The sequence below is a fragment of the Bombina bombina genome, chromosome 3, assembly GCF_027579735.1.
Source record: "Bombina bombina isolate aBomBom1 chromosome 3, aBomBom1.pri, whole genome shotgun sequence".
Taxonomy (NCBI): domain Eukaryota; kingdom Metazoa; phylum Chordata; class Amphibia; order Anura; family Bombinatoridae; genus Bombina; species Bombina bombina.
The window spans coordinates 293,653,225-293,676,433 of record NC_069501.1 but is presented as its reverse complement, the minus strand read 5'-3'; the positions used below and the strand labels follow the sequence as shown (position 1 = coordinate 293,676,433).

The 23,209-nt window shown below is 38.8% G+C and overlaps 2 protein-coding genes across 2 annotated transcripts in view; one reads left to right on the top strand and one right to left on the bottom strand.

Annotated features, from left to right (window-relative positions):
- The window catches only part of C3HXorf58 (chromosome 3 CXorf58 homolog), a 60,723-nt gene extending 60,245 nt beyond the window's left edge, over positions 1 to 478 (bottom strand). Inside the window, exon 1 of the mRNA XM_053706365.1 lies at positions 338 to 478. The gene's annotated coding sequence lies outside the window, so the exon portion shown is untranslated. The remainder of the gene's footprint in view (positions 1 to 337) is intronic.
- The window catches only part of APOO (apolipoprotein O), a 420,782-nt gene continuing 397,858 nt past the window's right edge, over positions 286 to 23,209 (top strand). The window contains 1 exon segment of the mRNA XM_053706366.1: positions 286 to 402. Within this exon segment, the coding sequence (XP_053562341.1) occupies positions 394 to 402 (9 nt within the window). The 5' untranslated portion in view covers positions 286 to 393.

Sequence of the window (23,209 nt, the reverse complement as noted above, 5' to 3'; positions counted from 1 at the left end):
GCGCCTAGAGCTTCGTTTATATTAAATAATTACGTTGAAATCACATGTTTTGAGAGTGCGCTTGGCATTTCGACATGTCGTCGTAATACAGTTTTCAAATTGATACAGATTGGTGCCCTACACGTGTCAGCTTGATACAGACCGAGAGCAGTGCTTTAGACCATAATACATTGTATAGTATATAATTACTTCTCACAATAAAACGACTTTTAATGTAGTTCTTCATCAATAGTTCATTAAAGAATGAATTTACATTTCTGTTAAATCTCGCGCATGCAGGAAGTGTGTGCCGTCTGCACAGGTATAGCGATAGAGACGCGTTGCTAAGAAGCCTTACGTTGCTAATCGGCACGCGGCCTGGTTTCCTCCTGAGCCCTGGTTCCCTCTGCTGTCATGTTCAAGGTGAGACGTTCTTTGTTACTATAGCATCTGGTAGACACCTAGTAGCCAGGGTGTCACCTGAGACTGGAGCTATAAAACAAACAGGCTGCGTGAGAGGCTGACAATTACTTGTAAACTCAATCGTAGGGTGACCCTCACACTCCACTTGTAGGACATTTTAGCTCACGTGTGTATGTGAAGTGTACCCTGACTCCTATCAAATCAGTTATGTGAAAGTCCATTTCCAATTTTGCAATAAAAGACAAAAAATACAAATACCATTTCCAAATTATACATAAATTCTCTAATGACCCCCCCCCCCCCTAAGTTAGTTGTAGGTAAAACGATGTAGCTGCAGGTCAAGTTATTGAATATAATATAGTTTTAAAGTTTCTTGGGAAATTAGGATCTCCTCAATATAAAGAGAAATACACGTGCAAAAGGAAAGTGCTGTAATATATATGACCATTTTATTATTGCACTAGTGCTTACATAACTGTAACGGTATAAGTGGTTAAAATCATAGCTAAGGTCAACTCCAGTGCAGCAATGCACTACTGGGAGCTAGCTGAACAAATCTGGTGATCCAATGACAAGAAACAAATGTGTTTAGCCACCAATCACCAGCTAAGTTTTCAGTAGTGCACTGCTGCTGAAGATATGTATATACTCTTCAACAAATGCTAACAAGAGAATAAAGTCAATTTGATAAAAGAAGTGCCAGGTGTCATAAAATTACATGGTCTGTCTGAATCATGCAGGCTTAATTTTGACTTTACTGTCCCTTTAATACATGTAAAACCATGGTTTTGAAAAATACATTGTGAGTAATTAATACCCCTGCACACGTACTGAGCATTGCAGATGTTAAAGGAACATGAAACTTACATTTTTCAAGCCCAATGCACATGAATCCAGAGCTCTGAACCGTCTCTCATATTGGGTAATAGTTACTGTTTTGAACTTCCCCAACTTAAAGGGACATGAAACCCCACATTATTCTTTCAATATTCAAATAGAGAATACAATTTTTAAAAAGTTCCCAATTTACTTCTATTATCAAATTTGCTTCATTCTCATGTTATTCTTTGTTGAAGAGATACCTAGGTCGGTGGCGTGCACATGCCTGAAGCACTACATGGCAGGAAATAGTGCTGCCATCTAGTGCCCCTGCTTGTTAGAACATGTCAGTTTTGCACTACTCATGGTGGGACTCTATCTCTGTGTTTAACCCCATTTCATGACTTAAACGCAAAGTCCTGCTCTGCTAAGGGTTAAGCACCTAAGAAGTGCAAAAAATACATGCTTTAAAGTGAAGGTAAAGTTTGAACGATCTATAAACACTATTCAATTGTTAACATCATAAACAATCTAATCGCTAACTTCTTTTCTACATGTCATTATCTATTTCCCCAATAAACATGATTTATATTATCCCTACCGTGGTGTAACAGACTCCTCCCATCAGCCATTTCCTGATGTCTGACGTATAGAGCGGTCCCACTTGCTCAATACGTCTCTCTTAGGCTCGTTCACGTGGATCAAACTAAGTACGCATGCGCATACAGGGATTTCAGCCTCTGATCTTGTTTCCCGTTTGGAGAAAGAAGCCTACGTATTGCAACAATTGCAATAGGCATGCACGAAACAGGAGCGCTTTTCTTCCAAGGGAGAGAAAAGAATCGGAACGCATGCGCAGATTGTCAAACAGAGGGATGACGTTGAATGACGGCCGCCTAACGGCCAGAATCTCAATTGGCTGCTGGAAAAACGTGACCAGCAAGTAAAAAAAAAATTAAATGAACGGGTTGAATTTACATCTTGAAATAAAGTAAGTAAAAACGGCGAAAACAGACTTTAGAATTAAATTTAAAAAAATTGATGAATGAAAGTGCCATTCATTTAGGCTGGCCTGTATAATGCAATAATGCGATATAACAAACTTTACCTTCACTTTAATGCTTGACAAAGGGATAACTCCCGAAACGTTGCTCTGCTGTTCCTCTGTGTGTTTATAATAAACTCTTGTGCTGCCACATCTTTGGATTTAATGCAGTGAAGGCCAGCTTCCTAACACATGGGGTAGGGATGCTACCTCAGCCATGTTTTCCTGGACATTTATGAGTTACACATGATGCAGGGAGGAATATGAATAGTGCTGCCCAGTATCACTATTCTTGTGCTATCCAGGGAAGCAATTCATGTTCCCCTATGCACACCCTGCAGCATGTGTAACTCATAAGTGTCCAGGAAAACATGGCCGAGGTGGAAACCCTAAATGGGGGCCACAGATCAATATTTTAGAAGCCTTAAAGGGTTAGAAATCTTAGCCCAATAGTACTGAAACAAGAGATTATTAGTATGTATAACATATATATATATATATATATATATATATAATAAACTTTTTTCAGTAAACTAAGCTTCTAAATACTGTATAAATAACTTTTTTAAAATACCATAAAACGAGCAGCAACGACCATCCATATAAGGAGTTTATGTAATGTGCCCCATCCATTAAGGAAGCGGTTGCACCCATATCATTTTAATATTCACAAACGTACGGATCTTCAGCAAAAGAACCCATGCACACTTGTATTTTAATGGAATCGCATGCACAGTATTTTATGAAGTGCCCAGCAGCAATACTTCTTAGGCCTATGTATCATTTGTTGCTTGTTAGGGCAGTGATGGCTAACCTTGGCATCCTTGATGTTTCGGAATTACATTTCCCCTTGATGCTCAACTAGACTGCAGAGTGTCTAAGCATCATGGGAAATGTAGTTTCAAAACACCTAGGGTGTCAAAGTTAGCCATCACTAGTCTAGGAGTTGTAATCCATATTAGAATGACAATTCCCCTTGCCCGTTAGTCTAGGGCGGTGATAGCAAATTTTGGCACTTCAGATGTTTAAGAACTAAATTTCCCATGATGCTCGACTGGACTGCAGAGTGCCTAAGCTAGCGTGACCACGTGTCCCGGATTGCCCGGGATAGTCCCGCTTATTGCAAGTTTGTCTCGGAATGGATAGCAGAGTCTGTCAGACTGCCGCTTTAATTGTTTGACATGGGCCGCAGGCGGTCGCGGTTCTAGCTTCCAGCAGCAGGAACGGACAATCAAACATTCGTCATCCATCCAGCCCAGGCGCACTTGAGCCGGCTGCGGTCGCAACTTAAATCAGTATGAGGCTCGAGTGCGGGAAACTGGAGCATATGATGACGTATGTGATGTGATGTCATATATCCCGCCCCCCATTGTCTGCCGCCACGGCTCGCGAGTTAGACTGAGTCTCATAGTATCCCTGAATGGCAGTTTGGAAATGTTTGGAAATGTGGTCACTCTAGCCTAAGTATCATGATGGGAAATGTAGTTCTGAAACTTCTGGGATGCCAAGGTTCGCAATCACTGATCTGGGGTAATTTTGCATACTTATCTCAATCGATATAACTGCTGCTACTGCACCTTCTTCTGCTGCTGCTCCTTCCACTCGACGTAAAGCTCCTGCAATCTGGTGCGCCATTCACACCAACATCGACATCACAATCATCATTCCAGCCCGCGGTGACAGAGGTGACAGAATATGCACATGCGTTAAGTCTTAAAAGACATTTAATGCACATGCGGACCGCCATGATTTTTCTACCTAGGTAGAACATCATTATAGGCCCCACGTAATGAGAATTATATTGGGTATGGCAAAATAAGAATTTTTGAAGAGATATAACAAGATAACGATTGCAAACATTAAAAAGGTACAAATATTTAAAAAAAAGTTTTAAAAGAGTAGAAAAAATTGTGTTTCCTATCCCTTTAACAGGTCGTATATAAATTTATGGATATTAAACAAACGTCTCCTTACAAATGCCCAGTTGTACAAGGCTAGATTTAGGCAGGGTATCTTCTCTCTTTGTGCTGTTCTTCCCTCCATATGGGTTTTTTTTTTTTTTTTTAGTAGTTTATTTTTTTTTTTTTTTTTTTTTTTTTTTACCCCAGAACACACATTTTTAGTTCTGCTTTTTTTCCTAAGGCCATAAGCACTATGGCCCACAGTGCTAGTTCTGCTTTTTCCTAAGGCCATAAGCACTATGGCCCACAGTGTTAGTTCTGCTTTTCCTAGGGGCTGCAAACCTCAGGTCTCCATCTCTACTTTAATGAATAAGAGCACTACAATGTCCCTTTAATTCTCATTTGTGTAGTATTTTGTTTCATACTACATTATTCACACTCTTGGTAGTCTTCTTCAGCCATCTGTGGCCTGCGTCCAATCAAGTAATGCTGTTGAGTATGTCAACATGAGAATTTTATTTAATTTGTAGAGGGACATTGTAGAGGATATTGTGATTTGAAGTATTTTTTAATACTTATTTAACAAAATAAAGCTGCATTATTCATTGCAAAATTCTTCTCAGATATGAAGGTACATTATTATTATTCAGGTTACAATTTGTTTTTAATGTTCATTTAATATACAACTTTCCAGTTTACTTCTATTATCAAATTAGCTTTATTCTCATGGCATTCTTTGTTGAGAGGTAAGTATTGTGCATGTGTTTGGAGCACTGTTTAGCAGCAGTTTGTGCAACTAGTTCTGCCATTGAGTGCTCTTGTAAATGTATAACATTGTTAAAAGGAAAGTTGATTCTGCTGAAAAATCTCTTCATTGACAGCAGATGATCTCTGCTTTACCTGCTCTCTCTTTTCCTCAGCCAGACTTATTTGGCATGGTTTTCTCTGCATAGCATTAGTGTGCAGACAGCTTTAGATTTGCGGATCAAGAAGCTGGTTAGTTATTGGACGGTAAGGAATGTGAAGTAGAGGTAGTTTATAGATTAGTATCTGCCTGAGTGTCATAGCGATAACTGAAGTTCCAGAGATGGAGCATGGTTTTGTAGTAGTTCAAGGGTAGAATGTGGCTTCATTTGTAGGTTATACAAATGCTTATCATAGGTGCTCAAAAACGTATCTTATATGGCTACATTTCTTGCTACCATTGTGGAAGCCCTGAAGTGTTTGACATGTATGAAGGGCTTGGCTAATTTGTTTAAATGTCAAACTATACAAGGGGTACAAAAAATAAAGACAAAACAGATACACACATATGATAGAATGTAAAAATGCAAACTTCAACTTGTGATGTTATTTGTAATGTACCAACAGATTCCACAGTGCTAACAGGAGGGAGTAGATGAATAAAGGCAAAACCAGAAAGGGGAAACACAGACAGAATGATTAGAGGACACTGCAGAATCTGAGTTCTGTTCAACAGCCCAGTTCTTTATGCCCCACACTATTTGATCACTAAATAATCTCCTTTCCTTTTTTGCATTCTTTAAATTACATATAGGCTTTAAAAAGACATTATGGTCATTTAAAGTTCCATTTTATATATATATATATATATATATATATATATATATATATATATATATATATATATATATTTTTTTTTAATTTAAAAGTATATTATTTTATAAAAATTGTCAATATACATTTATTTAAAGTTTTTTGCTTTCTTTCTAATGATACGGTAAGTCCACGGATTATCATCAATTACTGTTGGGAATATCACTCCTGGCCAGCAGGAGGAGGCAAAGAGCACCACAGCAAAGCTGTTAAATATTACTCCCCTACCCACAATCCCCCAGTCATTCTCTTTGCCTGTAGTACAAGGAGGAGGTGAAGTTTAGGTGTCTGATGAGGTTTTATTCAAAGATTGTATTAATTTTTTAGCAGAGTAAGCTTACTCTGTTCTTTTCTGGGGTCTAGTCCACATCAGTCTCTTCAGTAGGGCAGTGGTGGCTTTTGAGAACTTGTGAGGTACAATCCTCACTACGTTTTCTCAAGAATCTTCTTCCCTTACCTAGGTTTACTCAGTTTTTCTCTCTTCACAGGTTCCTTATTTATTTGATTGCTTTTTATAAAAAATAATGTTTTACTTACAGAGCGTTATCGCTCCTTCCTCCGCCCCTGTCATTCCTGTTATTTGCTATAGCCGGACAGGCGAGCAGACCCACCCCTTGCGACGTCATAGTACTGGAATGTAAATCTTCAACTTTAGCTATGCGCATGCATTTCATTCCAATTACATGTTATTGTGCTGTCAGTCATCGATCCAATGGCTAGCGCATGCGCATTGTTAACTTAGGGCGTGTTTGATGATATCAGTGTCGCCGACTGGCCTGGGCTGTCATTGGTATGTCAAAACACGTGGGATGAATAAATCAATGGCGGCCGTGGTACGGGAGGAGGAAAGTATATTCAAATTCAACTATTTCGGACTAAATAATAAAATAGAACGAGCAGTTTGCATATTTTCATGAATTAAAGTCTAATTATTTTTTTATTTTGCATAAGAATACAAATTTGAAGTCAGCTAAGTTTACCATCACTTTAAGAAGATGGTTCCTATAGCGGATTCTATTAAGGAGTTGTGGCAGATGGTTCCTAAGGTAGGAGCGATCTCCACTTTGGCCAAGAGGACTACTATTCCCATAGAGGAGAGTTGTTCTTTTAAAGATCCAATGGATAAAAAATGGGAGGCTTTACTAAAAAAGATGTTTGTCCGCCAGGGTCTACAATGGCAACCTGCGGTGTGTATCGCCTTTGTTACCAGTGCAGCAGCTTACTGGTTTGATCCGTTGTCTGAATCTCTTCAGACGGATACCCCTCTTGATGAGATCCAGGACAGGATTAAGGCTCTCAAGTTAGCCAATTTCTTCATTATAGATGCTTCCTTACAGGTTATTAAACTGGGAGCCAAAATTTCTGTTTTTTCGGTCCTAGCCCGCAGGGCCTTGTGGTTGAAGTCCTGGTCTGCGGATGTTTCAACTGAATCTAAGCTCATGGCTATTCCTTACAAGGGTAAGGGCTTGTTTGGACCTGGTTTGGCGGAAATTATCTCAGATATTACTGGAGGGGGAAGGGTTCTTTTCTTCCTCAAGATAAAAAGAATAAGCAGAAGAGACGTCAGAGTAATTTTCGTTCCTTTCGTAACTTTAAAGGCAAGTCTTCCTCCCCTTCCTCCAAGCAAGATCAAGCCAAGCCTTCCTGGAAGCACAACCAGTCCTGGAATAAGGAAAAGCTGATTCCAAGTCAGCATGAGGGGTTGGCCCCCGATCCAGGAGCGGATCTTGTAGGGGGGCAGACTTTTTTTTTTTTTTTTTTCCCCAGGCTTGGATAAGAGATGTACCGGATTCCTAGGCGGTGGACATTGTCTCCAAGGGATACAAAATAGACTTCAAATCTTTTCCTCCCAGAGGCAGGTTTTTTTCTCTCCAGATTATCTGTAGACCAGATAAAAAGAGAGGCGTTCTTACATTGTGTCAAGGACCTTGCCACCCTGGGGGTAATAGTTCCAGTTCCCTTTCAGGAAAGGGGTCTGGGATTTTACTCAAATCTGTTCGTGGTTCCCAAAAAGGAGGGAACTTTTCGGCCAATCCTAGATCTAAAATGTTAAAACAAGTTTCTCAGAGTGCAATCCTTCAAGATGGAAACTAAACGCTCCATTCTTCCCTTGGTACAAGAGGGTCAGTTCTCTGGTTCCAACTACAAGGGTTGTATTTTTGGGGACCATAATAGACTCCCTGATAATGAAGATTTTTTCGACTCTTGTCTTGCTTTTCAGTCCTCTTCACGGCAGTCAGTGACTTAATGTATGGAGGTAATCGGTCTGATGGTGGCTTCCATGGACATCATTCCGTTTGCTCAGTTCCATCTCAGACCTTTGCAGTTATGCATGTTCAGACAATGAAACGGGGACTATATGGACCTGTCTCCGCGTGTAGATATAGATCAGGCATCAATAGACTCTCTTCCGTGGTGGCTTTCTCAGGATCATCTCTCCCAGACCCTCCTGGGTGATTGTGACCACGGATGCCAGCCTTCTAGGTTGGGGAGCAGTATAGGGCTCGTTGAAGGCTCAGGGCTTATGGACCCAGGAGGAGTTAGTCCTGCCCATAAACATCTTGGAGCTGAGAGCAATCTTCAATGCTCTTCTGGCCTGGCCTCAGTTAGCCTTAGCCCGGGTTATCAGATTCCAGTCGGACAACATAACCTCATGGCCTACATCAACCACCAAGTGGAACTCCGAGTTCCTTGGCCATGACAGAGGTGGTCCGAATTATTCAGTGGGCGGAGATCCACAACTGCTGTTTTTCTGCGATCCACATCCCAGGAGTGGACAATTGCGAAGGGGATTTTCTGAACAGACAGACTTTTCATCCTGGGGAGTGGGAACTTCATTCGGATGTGTTTTCCAGCTTGATCCTCAAGTGGGGGCAGCCGGAGTTGGATCTCATGGCTTCTCGTCAGAATGCCAAACTTCTGAGATACGGCTCAAGGTCAAGAGATCCGCAGGCATTTCTGATCGATGCTCTGGCAGTTCCTTGGAACTTCAGTATAGCATACCTGTTTCCTCCATTCGCTCTCCTTCCAAGAGTCATTGCTTGAATCAAGCAAGAGAGGGCGTCTGTAATTCTCATAGCCCCGGCGTGGCCTCGCAGGATTTGGTATGCAGACCTAGTGGAAATGTCATCCTTTCCACCTTGGAGACTGAAGAAGGACCTTCTACTTCAGGGTCCCCTCCTTCATCCAAATCTTGTTTCTCTGAAGCTGACTGCTTGTAGATTATACGCTTAGTTTTATCTAAGCGTGGATTTTCAGAGTCAGTCATTTTGACCTTGATTCAGGCTTGTAAGCCTGTGACTCACATGATTTACCATAAGATCTGGCGTAAATACTTGTATTGGTGTGAATCCAAAGGATACTCTTGAAGATTCCTAGGATTTTGTCCTTTCTCCAGGATGGTCTGGAGAAGGGTTTGTCGGCAAGTACTCTAAATGGTCAGATTTCAGCATTGTCTATTTTGTTACATAAGTGCTTGGCGGATGTGCCAGACGTGCAATCGTTTTGTCAGGCCTTGGTTAGAATTTGGTCTGTGTTTAAACCTGTTACTCCTCCAAGAAGTCTTAACCTTGTTCTTAAAGTTTTACAACAGGCTCCGTTTGAGCCTATGCATTCTTTAGATATTAAGATGTTATCTTGGAAAGTTTTTTTTTTTTTCTTGTTGCTCTTTCCTCTGCTCGGAGTGTGATTCCCCTTATATTTTACTCTGATAAGGTGATACTGCGTACTAAGTTTTGTTTCCTGCCCAAAGAATATTAATCAGGAAATCGTTGTACCTTCTTTGTGTCCTAATCTTTCTTCTCACAAAGAACGCTTGTTGCATAATCTGGATGTTGTGCAAGCACTAAAATTTTATTTGCAGGCAACTAAGGACTTTCGTCAGTCTTCTGCATTGTTTGTTTGCTTTTCTGGGAAACGCAAGGGTCAGAAAGCTACGGCTACTTCACTTTCCTTTTGGCTGTTATTCCCTTGGCATATGAGACTGCTGGATTTTCTCAGGAAATCACAGCTCATTCCACAAGGGCTGTTTCTTCTTCCTAGGCCTTCAAAAATGAAGCTTCTGTGGAACAGATTTGCAAGGCTGCAACTTGGTCATCTTTTCACACTTTTTCCAAATTCTATAAATTCGATACTTTTGCCTCGGCTGAGGCTTCTTTTGGGAGAAAGGTTCTTCAAGCAGTGGTGCCTTCTGTTAAGGTTCCTGTCTTGTCCCTCCCTTATCATCTGTGTCCTCTGGCTTGAGTATTGGTTCCCAACAGTAATTGATGATTTCATTAGAAAGAAAACTCAATTTTTGCTTACCTGATAAATGTATTTATTTCTTGACATGGTGAGTCCACGGCTCGCCCTGTATTCAGACAGTTTCTTTTTATATAAACCTCTGCACCTTGTGTTACTTCCTTTCTCTGCTTTCCTTTTGGTCGAATGACTGGGAAATTGTGGGTAGGTGAGTGATATTTAACCAGATGAACAATTAAGCAGGCACTAGTGCCTGCTTAATTGTTCATCTGCATACGTTTTGAGGACTGGTTCTCCACTTCAGGCTACGGCACTCCGGGGTAATAGGTTACACGGCCGAGCAGGTTTCACTTCCGGGTTAAACCGGACAGAGGGAGGCATGGTTGTTTCAATGCCGGACCAACCTTTTTCACTCATCTACAGAGTGATATTTAACAGCTTTGCTGTTGTGCTCTTTGCCTCCTCCTGCTGGCCAGGAGTGATATTCCCAACAGTAATTGATGATGATCCGTGGACTCACCTTGTCAAGAAAGAAAGAAATTTATCAGGTAAGCTTAAATTTCATTTTTCCACATTTTATTTCACTGCCTTCCAAGGTTGTTCATTTTTGTTCATATATTCATATGTTCGCCTAGTGCACATATGCAGCTTGTAAAATGCATATCACGTGTTGGTAGAAGCTATATAAGAGGCACTATATTATAGGGCTTTATTGTATTGGCTCCAAGTTTTATCAGCTGTAGTTTGAAGCCCTCTTCAGTGATTAAAAAAAACAAAACAATGGAGGAAGTTATGTTATCTACGGACCCCTGCTTGTTCCACACTACCTTCCCAAAGGAGGGTGAGTTGCCCATGCTGCTCATGTAGTGCAGTGTAATGGCTGATATCGTGTGTGGCAATTCAAATATGCAGCAGCTCCAGTAACAAATTCAACATTAATTAAAGTGCTATTGTGTGGGTCTGACATGGCTTATGTAGTATAAAGACACACCTGGGCAAATAAGAGACGCTCACTTATGGGCCGTTTAGACTATTTGGGGACGTGAGCATTAGTTTTACCTCTGCAGCATGTGTGCTCTTAACTTCTACAAATAGTGTCTGTGGCTGTCAAAATCACAAAGCGCTGTAGAGACTGAGGATGAACTATATGTATTCAGAGTAATGCTGTACTACACATGTGCACCAGCATTGTGTTTCGAGCTGAGGAAGAATGAGTTTTGAAGTTTATGGAGTATTTAGACTAACTTTTTTGTCTCTCTATATGGAGGCACATCTCCAGAAGCTCTATATGGAGGCACATCTCCAGAAGCTCTATATGGAGGCACATCTTCAGAAGCTCTATATGGAGGCACATCTCCAGAAGCTCCACAGTACACACCGCATGCTATAAACCACTTAAAGTGATGGTAAACTCTCCCCTTTTTAAAATCAGATCTGGAATGTAAGCGCTATTTTAGATGGAGTTTAATTCATTAGCTGTAATGAAGATGTGCTATAACTTAGTTATTAATATAGATATGAAATTCAAATACCCCACGTTACACCACCCACTTCAAAAGTCAATTTTCCTGTCAGCTAAATGATTTAATTACTCTCCAATCAATGATCTAGCTACAACAAAAGTGCCATATGGGGAGAGCGCTGATTGGACAACAATTCAATCTGTTTGCTCACAGAAAATTTTACTTTTAGAGTGGGCGGAGGAGCATGCAGTATTTGAATTTCATATCTATATTAAAAAGCATGTTATACTGCATCTTCATTACAGCTAATGAATTAAACTCCATCTAAAATAGCGCTTACATTCCAGATCTGATTTTAAAAAGGGGAGAGTTTACCATCACTTTAATCAGTGTGTTTTTTTGTATTTTGGACCATAACTTTTATAACTGGGGTCAGAGTCATAATCTTTGTCAAAGTACTTGGAGTCAAAGCCATTGTTGCTAAAGCCTTAAAGGGCCATGAAACTCACATTTTTTCTTTCATGATTCAGAAAGAGAATGCAATTTTAAACATCTTTCTAATTTACTTATATTATCTTATTTGTTTTATTCTCTTGATATTCTTTGCTGAAAAGCATATCTAGATATGCTCACTAGCTGCTGATTGGTTGCTGCACATAGAAGCCTCAAGTGATTGGCTCACCATATGCATTGCTTTTTCTTCAACTAAGGATATTTTAAAAATGAAGCAAAATAAATAATAGAAGTAAATTGTAATGTTGTTTAAATTTGTATTCTCTATCTGAATCATGAAAGAATGATTTTGGGTTTAGTGGCCCTTTAATTAGGGCTGATAATTGATTTAGTTGACCAACTATAGTTCTGAAGCCTTATTGCACCTCATATAGATCTGAAAATCCTGTATACTTAGTCTATTCAACAGTACTGGACAATAGACTTGAATTCTACACAAATCATGTATGTGTAGCAAAGGCTGTCTGATGCAGAGCTAAAGAGTCAGTTTGTCAGATGGAGCATGTTACTCTTAAACTTAGATTGGTCCTTACAGACCTTGAGACCTTCGATTTTATATTGAAAAAACTAGTTTGTAAGTTCTTGCATAAGTTATCAGTGCTTGTAAATGTAACAGTTATCACCTACTTATCTAGAAATTGCCTTTCTACTTTACTTTATGCAATTTTTAAAGGATATATAAGCACAATACTAATAATAAATAGGGTTGTTTAGCTCCAACATGTTTTTAGAAACTTTTCCATATTATGCTATGTCATTAAAACATACTATCCTTGTGCAGTGTATGCACTTGTGCACAGTCAAGAGTGCTCACCATGCATAAACACGAATCATATTCTTAGTATGCTTCTGTAGCACCAATCATAAAGTTGGTATACAAATTAAGTATTTTTTCATCTCATAGCAAAAGGCATTTTTCATGATCATTTACAGCCATATTAATCTTTGGGTTTTTAGCCAATTGCTATTTGTATCTACTGGGTTATATATGTGGAAGTTTATTTCAGTTGACTGCCTAAGCCAGGGACTCTCACTTAACGGATCAGAAGATAGATTCACTCGTCAAACATAAAAGAAAAAAGTGTGTGGACTTTTTTGCTGGTTTTCATAAATGTCTTTTAAACCTGAAAATGTATATATTTTTAACATGGATACTTGTTGAAAGTCAGGGGTCATCGAGGTATTGGAGAAAGAGGGGAATGCCCCCTTGAACTATTATTTATTTATTAATTTTCATTAAAAAAAAAAAACCCTCTTTCGATCAATGGATGAGACATTGGACAATTGACTGTTACAATGTAAATTGATCCTTTTCACTAAATAGACGTTCTATTTAACAAACAGAAGTATACCCTTCTGTCTAAACTTATGATGAAAATGTGTATTGGAACCTGATTACAGTTATTTATATTAGGGGATTGCTTTAAAGGTGCATGAAACAATTTAAGATTGTAATATATATTTTTAAATTATGTTCTGTAAAAATGCAATGCACATTCAATATTTATTTTGCTTGCTTTTACTATAAAAAAAACCTTGCCTTTTGAGTAAAAAATTGTGCTTATTCCTGTGGTGGTATTTATAACACCATAATCCCACTCTCCATTGAAAGGCTGAAAAGTACATTCTGTAACCAAGATTTCTTTCAGAAAGCTGCAAATTGCCTAAACAAGCTAGACATTGTTTAGCACAGTGTACAAACTCCTTTACTGGCAGTCCTTATTGAACACACACACACAGTCCTTATTGAACACACAAATATATATATATATATATATATATATATATATATATATATATATATATATATATATATATATATATATATATATATATATATATATATATATATATATATATATATATATATATATATATATATATATATATAGAGAGAGACTAGAGAGAAATGCACTCACAGGAACGAACAACCAGCTCAATACCATTGTTAGCCTGTTCTATTGCGATTCACCACCTGGGTGCAACTTAGATTCAACAATGTGTGGGAAAAATTCCTCAGACATTTTGGTTCATATTGACATGATAGCATCACGCAGCACTCACTTACAAGCTCTTATGCCTGTGCACCCTTGCATTCTGTGGCTGTTTTAGGGTAATGTTAGAAATAAAGTTAAGCACTAAAAGCAAGGGTGTATATAGGAATTCATTAGTTAAGCTGAGTCACAGTCCTTTAGCGCCTACGATTTTCTTTTCTCTACGTACTGGCTGTTTTAGGGTCCCAGGTATTGGAAAGGACCTTGACGTGGTACCTGGGCTTGTCCCATTTGGCCAGATACGTTAACTAACCTTTCCATTTTTGCTTTTAAATCTTAGCTGAGAGTTTGTAAGTGAGTGCTGGACTTTCTTTATGTGTTGTATTAAATTGTTTTGTAATTTCCCTATGGTTCTTGCACCCAGACCTGTCTGGGGTTAACTGCCTGTGACTCTGGGGACAGCACAGCTTCCTGTGAGTGCCCGTGAGCACCCAGGGCTGAGCATGTTACAGGGTCATGGGATGTGTACCCGGTCCGGTATGAGAGTGCAGTCCCCTTCCATGTTTTGTATATGTCTGGGGTGATTACATAAGCCTGTGCACCCTTCCCTTGTTCCCAGTTTGTTTGGATTTGAGAGCTTGCATTGTGTGGCTGTTTTAGGGTCCCAGGTATTGGAAAGGACCTTGATGTGGTACCTGGGCTTGTCCCATTTGGCCAGATGCGGTAACTAACCTTTCCATTTTTGCTTTTAAATCTTAGCTGAGAGCTTGTAAGTGAGTGCTGGACTTTCTTTGTGTGATATATATATATATATATGTGTGTATATATGTGTATATGTGTATGTATGTGTGTGTGTGTATGTGTGTATATATATATATATATATATAATATGTGTGTGTATATATATATATATGTGTGTGTGTGTGTATGTATGTATGTATGTATGTATGTATGTATATATATATATATATGTATGTTCTCATAGAGATCAACGCTCGATTCCAGCGCTTGTCAGACCCCCCTGTCTGCACGGCCTCTATTGATAAAGGCTCTTACGTTAGCCGAAACTTGTTTGCCGCTTTACTTGCATGATTTTATATATATATATATATATATATATATATATATATATATATATATATATATATATATACATATACACGCACACACATATGTACACCCCTAATATTTTTGTAAATATTGAATATATCTTTTCATGTGACAACACTGAAGAAATGACACTTTACTACAATGCAAAGTAGTGAATGTACAGCCTGTATAACAGTGTAAATTTGCTGTCCCCTCAAAATAATTATTTTCCCTCCCCGGTGTCATGTCACTCGTTAGTGTTACAAGGTCTCAGGTGTGAATGGGGAGCAGGTGTGTTAAATTTGGTGTTATCGCTCTCACACTCTCTCATACTGGTCACTGGAAGTTCAACATGACATCTCATGGCAAAGAACTCTCTGAGGATCTGAAGAAAAGAATTGTTGCTCTACATAAAGATGTCCTAGGCTATAAGAAGATTGCCCAGACCCTGAAACTGAGCTGCAGTACGGTGGGCAAGACCATATAGTGGTTTCTTAGGACAGGTGGTCTGCATGGCTATCGTCACAGAAGGAAGCCTCTTCTAAAGATGATGCACAAGAAAGCCTGCAAACAGTTTGCTGAAGACAAGCAGACTAAGGACATGGATTACTGGAACCATGTCCTGTGGTCTGATGAGACCAAGATAAACTTATTTGGTTTAGATGGTGGCAAGCGTGTGTGGCGGCAACCAGGTGAGGAGTACAAAGACAATGGTGTCTTGCCTACAGTCAAGCATTGTGGTGGGAGTGTCATGGTCTGGGCCTGCATGAGTGCTGCCGGCACTGGGGAGCTACAGTTCATTGATTGAACCATGGATGCCAACATGTACTGTGACATACTGAAGCAGCTCAAAAAAGTCCTTAATCCAGCACACAACGGCCCACTGCTTGCCACTCCAGAGCTCCACTCCAAACTCTGAACAAAGAATCCAAGCAGAGTAGCAGCAAACAAAGTATTTATTGTTTAACACAACAACAAATGCAGCAACGTTTCGGTATTGCTACCTTAGTCAAGCACATACTGAAGCAGAGCATGATCCCCTCCCTTTGGAGATTGGCCTCCGAGCTGTATTCCAACATAACGACCCCAAACACACCTCCAAGACGACCACTCCTTGCTAAAGAAGCTGAGGGTCAAGGTGATTGACTGGCCAAGCATGTCTCCAGACCTAAACCCTATTGAGCATCTGTGGGGCATCCTCAAACGGAAGGTGGGGGAGCGCAAAGTCTCTAACATCCACCAGCTCCGTGGTGTCGTCATGGAGGAGTGAAAGAGGACTCCAGTGGCAACCTGTGAAGCTCTGGTGAACTCCATGCCCAAGAGGATTAAGGCAGTCCTGGAAAATATTGGTGGCCACACAAAATATTAACACTTTTTTTCAGATCCTCAGAGTTCTTTGCCATGAGGTGCCATGTTGAACTTCCAGTGACCAGCATGAGAGAGTGTGAGAGCGATAACACCAAAATTAAAACACCTGCTTCCCATTCACACCTGAGACCTTGTAACATTAACGAGTCACATGACACCGGGGAGGGAAAATGGCTAATTGGGCCCAATTTGGACATTTCCACTTAGAGGTGTACTCACTTTTGTTGCTAACGGTTTAGACATTAATGGATGGTGTTGAGTTATTTAATATTCTTATCGGTTATTTATAGAGTGCCAACAGATTCCGCAGTGCTATAAACATAGGCGGAATACAGGAAACATTTATAGGGATCAGACGGGTAGAGGGCCCTGCCAAGAGTTGCACTGTTGTAGTCAGCTCTAAAGAAGGTAATCTACAAACAGCTTGGGTTTCAAGGAGATAGCAATGGAGGAGAGGAAACTGTATAAAGAAAGGTTAGTGTAGGTTGTATGCATCCCTGAACAGTAGAGTCTTTAGGAAGCACTTTCAATTTTTCAAAACTAGGGGAGAGTCTTGTGGAGCGAGGCATAGAGTTCCACAAGATGGGAGCCAGTCTGGAGAAGTCCTGTAAGCGGGAGTGTGAGGAGGTAACAAGAGAGGAGGAGAGGAGGAGGTCATGAGTAGAGCAAAGGGGGGGCGGGAGGGAGAGTATCTGGAGACAAGGTCTGAGATATAGGGGGGAGCAGTGCAGTTGAGGGCTTTGTATGTCAGAGTGAGAATTTTGTGTTTAATCATGGAGGCAAGAGGAAGCCAGTGAAGGAATTGGCAGAAAGGTGCAGCAGATGAAGAGCGACGTGTAAGGAAGATGTGCCTGGCAGAGACATTCATTATGGATTGTAAAGGAGCTAGGCATCAGCTAGGGAGACCAGAGAGAACAGAGTTGCAGTAATCGAGGCGGGTAAGGATGAAAGTGTGGATTAAAATCTTAGTTATGTCTTGTGTAAGGAAATGTCTAATTTTAGAGATGGTTTTTAAGGTGGAAGCGGCAGGATTTAGCCAGGGACTGAATGTGAGGAGTGAAAGAAAGATCTGAGTTAAGTGTGACCCCAAGACATCCAGCATTTTGAGGGACAGCTAATTTACATTGTTATACAGGCTGTACACTCACTACTTTACATTTACATTGTAGCAAAGTGTAATTTCTTCAGTGTTGTCACATGAAAAGATATAATAAATTATTTACAAAAATTTGAGGGGTGTACTCACTCTTGTGAGATACTGTGTGTATGTGTGTATATATAGTTAACATACCATGGCAGAATTTATGATTTTTTGGCCATTTTTCAGAGAATATGAATGATAACACAAAAACTTTTCTTTCACTCATGGTTAGTGTTTGGCTGAAGCCATTTATTATCAATCAACTGTGTTTACTCTTTTTAAATCATGACAACAACAGAAACTACCCAAATGACCCTGATCAAAAGTTTACATACCCTGGTGATTTTGGCCTGATAACATGCACACAAGTTGACACACGGGTTTGAATGGCTATTAAAGGTATCCATCCTCACCTGTGATCTGTTTGCTTGTAATTAGTGTGTGTGTATAAAAGGTCAATGAGTTTCTGGGCTCCTGACAGACCCTTGCATCTTTCATCCAGTGCTGCACTGACGATTCTGGATTTTGAGTCATGGCGAAAGCAAAAGAATTGTCAGGATCTGCGGGAAAAGGTAGTTGAACTGTATAAAACAGGAAAGGGATATAAAAAGATATTCAAGAAGTGGTAGTTTCTGTTGTTGTCATGATTTAAAAAGAGTAAACCCAGTTGATTGATAATAAATGGCTTCAGTCAAACACTAACCATGAGTGAAAGAAAAGTTTTTGTGTTATCATTCATATTCTCTGAAAAATGGCCAAGAAATCATAAATTCTGCCAGGGTATTTAAACTTGATTGTATGTATATATATATATATATATATATATATATATATATATATATATATATATTATTTTCAAAATAGGACTGCACTCGCTGGGTTTAAGCATAAAACTTATTTTATTGTGGTAATAAAATAAGTTTTATGCTTAAACCCAGCGAGTGCAGTCCTATTTTGAAAATACTGTGAATATTACTGACCTGGCACCCTGGTTGATGACTGGAGGAGATTGAGAGTGCAGATACACATGGAGGATATATATATATATATATATATCCCGGCGTAAACTGTTTACCCCGGCATATATATATATATATATACCCCGGCGTAAACTGAGATATATATATATGTTCCAGGCCCCTCTCAAAATTGTCATAAGTAACACCTAATACATTATTTTAAAAGCTTTGAAATGAAGACTTTAAATGCTAGACAGCATTATAAACCTAATAAAATAATCACACAACACAGAATATATAATTAAACTAAGTTAAATGAACAAAAACATTTGCTAAACAGCATTATAAACCTAATGAAATAATCACACAACACAGACTTCACTTGCATTTTTCTGCAAACAGTTCTTTCTATGCATTCCAATCTGGACTGAGTTATAGACAGGAAGATCTTGTTCCATTGAAATCTGCTCAATAGCTCAGGTCTGGTTAAACTGATAAATTTCAGCTTGCTTGGCTTTGCTGCAACACAAACGGACTGCTCCACCTACTGGTTATTTTAATAAATGCACTGCTTCTCAATACTTTTCAATAGCAGTCACATGACTGGAAAAAAAGGTTGTTATTCTGAAACGGTGTAAATTGAACCGTTGTAAAACGAGGGCCACCTGTAAATATATATATTGTAATTATTATTAATAAATATTTATTTTCTAAATACATTGAATGCAGTCCCTGCTTGGATCTTTTACAATAATTTGACTTTGCACCCTGGTGGAAAACACTTTTGAACTGTGCGTGCAGATACACAGAGGAGATATATATATTATTGAGTTAATGCAGGTGCTGTGAGGCAGTTTGCCACCAGATGGCAGCAATAGTCTGTTTTTATTGAAAAGCTGCTGTACTCCATTTACTTGTTAGTGACAGTATAAAACCCTGCACTATACTTTATTTTTTTTTGTTTTTAAAGACTATGTAACAGTTAAATATGCTTTATTGTTATTTTTAGCATACCCCTGAATTAGTGCATTGCTTCTCAGCCTTTTTTCAGCATAACTCAAACATATTTAAACCTTTTGCCACTGTTAATTATAGCTCGAAGTCCTTGTTTTTAAAGGCAGATAACATCCAATAGGTAATTCCACTGTTGCATCAAACCCAGATGACACCAATTTCTGTCTGTCTGTCCTCATGCATATGTTAACTTTTTCATAGACCATGAGCAACAGTTCAAGAATGTGTTGTCTGTAGGACATATGTAAATGGGAAAACTGAATGCAGATGAAACATTGTACAATATATAAAATCATTGGCACCTTTTCAATCCTTTAGAGATTTAGCCCAGGTGGCTTTGTTTACCAAATGATCTGACATAATAATTCCCACGTCCAGTTCCTCTTTTGTTACTGTCCGTAAAGTGCCACTGAGTCTACAATTAACCTTTGGGTATTTCTTTAATAAATACCTCATTATTCATTTGTCTAATCCTCCAGGTTTTTTAATATGAACTCTGCTACAAATGTGTGTGTCATGTGCACACCTTCCCTGAAGCTCACTACCAGTATCACAAAAAAAAATACTAACCCCCTGATCATACACCACTTGTAGCCCCCCTCCTTTGAATGCACTCAATTACAACACACTGCCACACTCTCCTCTGACAACTCTTCTTGTCTTGTGTATAGTACAAGGCAATGCAGTGTAGGAATGTTTTTGCTATGTGAGACAGTGCCAAATGCTTTATTAAAGCTGAGATAATCTACATATACTTGTTTATCACTTTAGTTACATAGTCAAATCCGCAGGTTTAGTCTGACGTGATCTTTCTGCTGTGAAACCAAACTGTCTTTGATCTTTTAATTTGTTTTATGTAATACTCAGCTGTTAAGTTTCCATTAATCTTTTGACTATTAAACTTGAGCTGACGGGCCTGTAGTTACCAGGAATGTTACTTTAACGTCAGTACTAGTGGGGGAAAAAAAGACTGTTCGCTATTTAACTGATCCAAGGCAGTTGAATGACTAAATGATAAAATTATGTGGAGATTTGTATAAAAAAAGTTTTCTGACGTACTGCAATCACATTGATCAATGGGTCTCAATTCAAAATATCTGTTTTTGTGGTGGAAAGTAAACACAAACATGGATAAGATTGGCCTTGAGTTTGAAAACCCCATACAGTTTTCTGCACTCAGCCCTTCTAATGGATTGGAAATCGACTCCTTGTGACCTAAAGTTTTCCTGTTGTTAGATTGCCTAGAAACTGTATTGAAGTCAGTGGGGATTTTCCACCATTGCAAATAAACAGCTGCTTAGAGAATGTTGCGTAACCTCCTTCATGCTGGACTAAGCTACAACCAGCTGTGTTCCTGTTTTACATTCAGCCAAAGGGCCAACCCTTCACATGAAGGTTACTTAAAAAGGTACATGCAGCCAGTTTCATTTTTATATGGTTTGTTATGTAACTGCTGCCACAGTATGAACCAAAAGCAAGTAAAACAGTGAGGAGCTTTGGTGTCTTATTCTTATGGAAATGGTCCATCATGTAAATACACAAAGAAATGCCTAATTTGTTTTCCTTCTTTGAGACTGGAGAATAACTATATATATTTTTTTGATTCAGATACAAAATTCTGTTTAAATGTTTAGACTGGTTGCACTGCTTCACCTATATACTCTGTGAATGTCCTGTTGCTGAGGCTCAGCCTGTGCTGTACTTTGCCAGTGTACCTTTGAATCTAGCTGTTTAAGAAAGTATATAAAAAGGCTTCTGGCCTATAACTCTCACTGCAGGACTTTGGAACCAGTTTATGGGGCAAATACAAAAATAGATAAAAAGGCATAAATCTAGAGTTAAGAACAGTAGCAGCCAGCCAGACTGTCACCTCATATAAACTTTAGTGTTAAATAAAATGAATCTTTTTAGAACAGTTTATTTTTAAACAAAATACATTTCTTCACTCTGTGTTTAACACCTTCTAAGGGGTTAAAAACAGTCATTAGTGCACCCTGCAAGCTCCAGTGCTGTTCCTGATTAAGATACCAAAGGTGATTGCAGCATATGTATGTATGTCACATCTAATTGGCTTACTTGAATCAATATGCTGTGCCCAGGTGTACAATTTGAAATACATAGTAAGAAAATGGGAATTTAAATACATAAATAAAAATATCTAAGTAAAGGAGCATTTTTATTTTTACATTAGAAAATCCCTTTAAATTTGGACAAAATAAAGCGGAAGAACCCCAAAAAAATATTTTATCTATTGTATTTCCTTTGCCCTTCAGGCAGAGTGGTTATTTACAGCATCAAATTAATAAAACTATGGGTAGTGTAATGCCAGTAGTTTTTATATGTTTGGCGTTCCTTTGCCCTTGTGTTTAGCACAGGGCTCTCTCAGGTACTTTGAATCAGATTTGCAGCCTTTGCAGAGAGAATTACAGTTACCCTGAGACACACACACACATTGCTTCTCCTTGGGGTCTCTCTCAGGGGAAGAGAGGAAACTCTCAAAAGTTTATCTTTTAGTCCAATGAAAATGTAAGTGCAATATTCTTGTTTTGGCATATGAAACACTGAATTACAATGGCTGCTCTATTCATTTTCCCCCACACCCAGCTCAGGCTTGCAGTGATTCTTTATAACCCTTGGGTTATGAGCTAATTGACTTCCATAAGCTGGTTCCTTAGTCCAGCAAAGATTTCTGAGCTCCATGAACACTTAGAAGGAAATTTGCACTGACAGCAGACAGCTCACTTTCAGTGGTGCCACGTTGGCTTGCACTTGTCTAAATAATAGGAATTAATTGCTCTTTATGAAAGGTCAAGAGTACATCATTAAAAAAGAACAAACATTGTTAAATAATTCAATGACAGCAAAAGTTAGAGCAGACGTTGAAATAGAAATACGTAGGGGAGTTGTCCATCAGATTTAATTGTGATTTCTTTGATATATTTTGCTACTAAGGACTTTTTTTTTCTCTCCAAGTAGGGTGCACAGACCATCCTGCTCAATCATTCAGGGATAATTCTTTTAAATGTCCTGTCCCTTTTGGAGACGTAGTCACTCATATTAAGTATTTGTAGTTTATATTTCTCCCCTCTTTTACAATTTACATTCTTTATCTGCTCACGGTTTGTATGTGTGTTCTTGTGATCATAGATCATGTGGGTTAGTGACCGTTATTATTCGTTTAGCCAGTTTGTGGCTGCCATATTCATATACTATTTAGCCTATTAAGCTTATAGCGCTCCCTTGTTGTATATCTGCCATATTCGTAATACAAGCAGCCCCCATTTTACAGCGGTTTTGTTTTACACTGACGCACAATAATAAGTATTACAGCCGTGGTATTATACACCCAACAGTGAGACATATTGCACTTTACATGAACTTTCTTCTAAATGATACATTCCATGCAATGCATAATTTCATATTGACTTTTAAGATGTTTTACACTGGATGTTTAGACACTTTACTTACATTTTGTGGACTGATTTTTTTTTTTTTTCCCTTTGCAACTATTTGTTTAAAAACTAAATCTCTACAAACTGAGGGCTAGCTGTAATTGATGTATGCAGCTTCAAGAAATCCCATTGATACACAGAATTCAGTGCTATAAACTCCTACTGAGGGTTACAAATTCACTATTAGCACCTG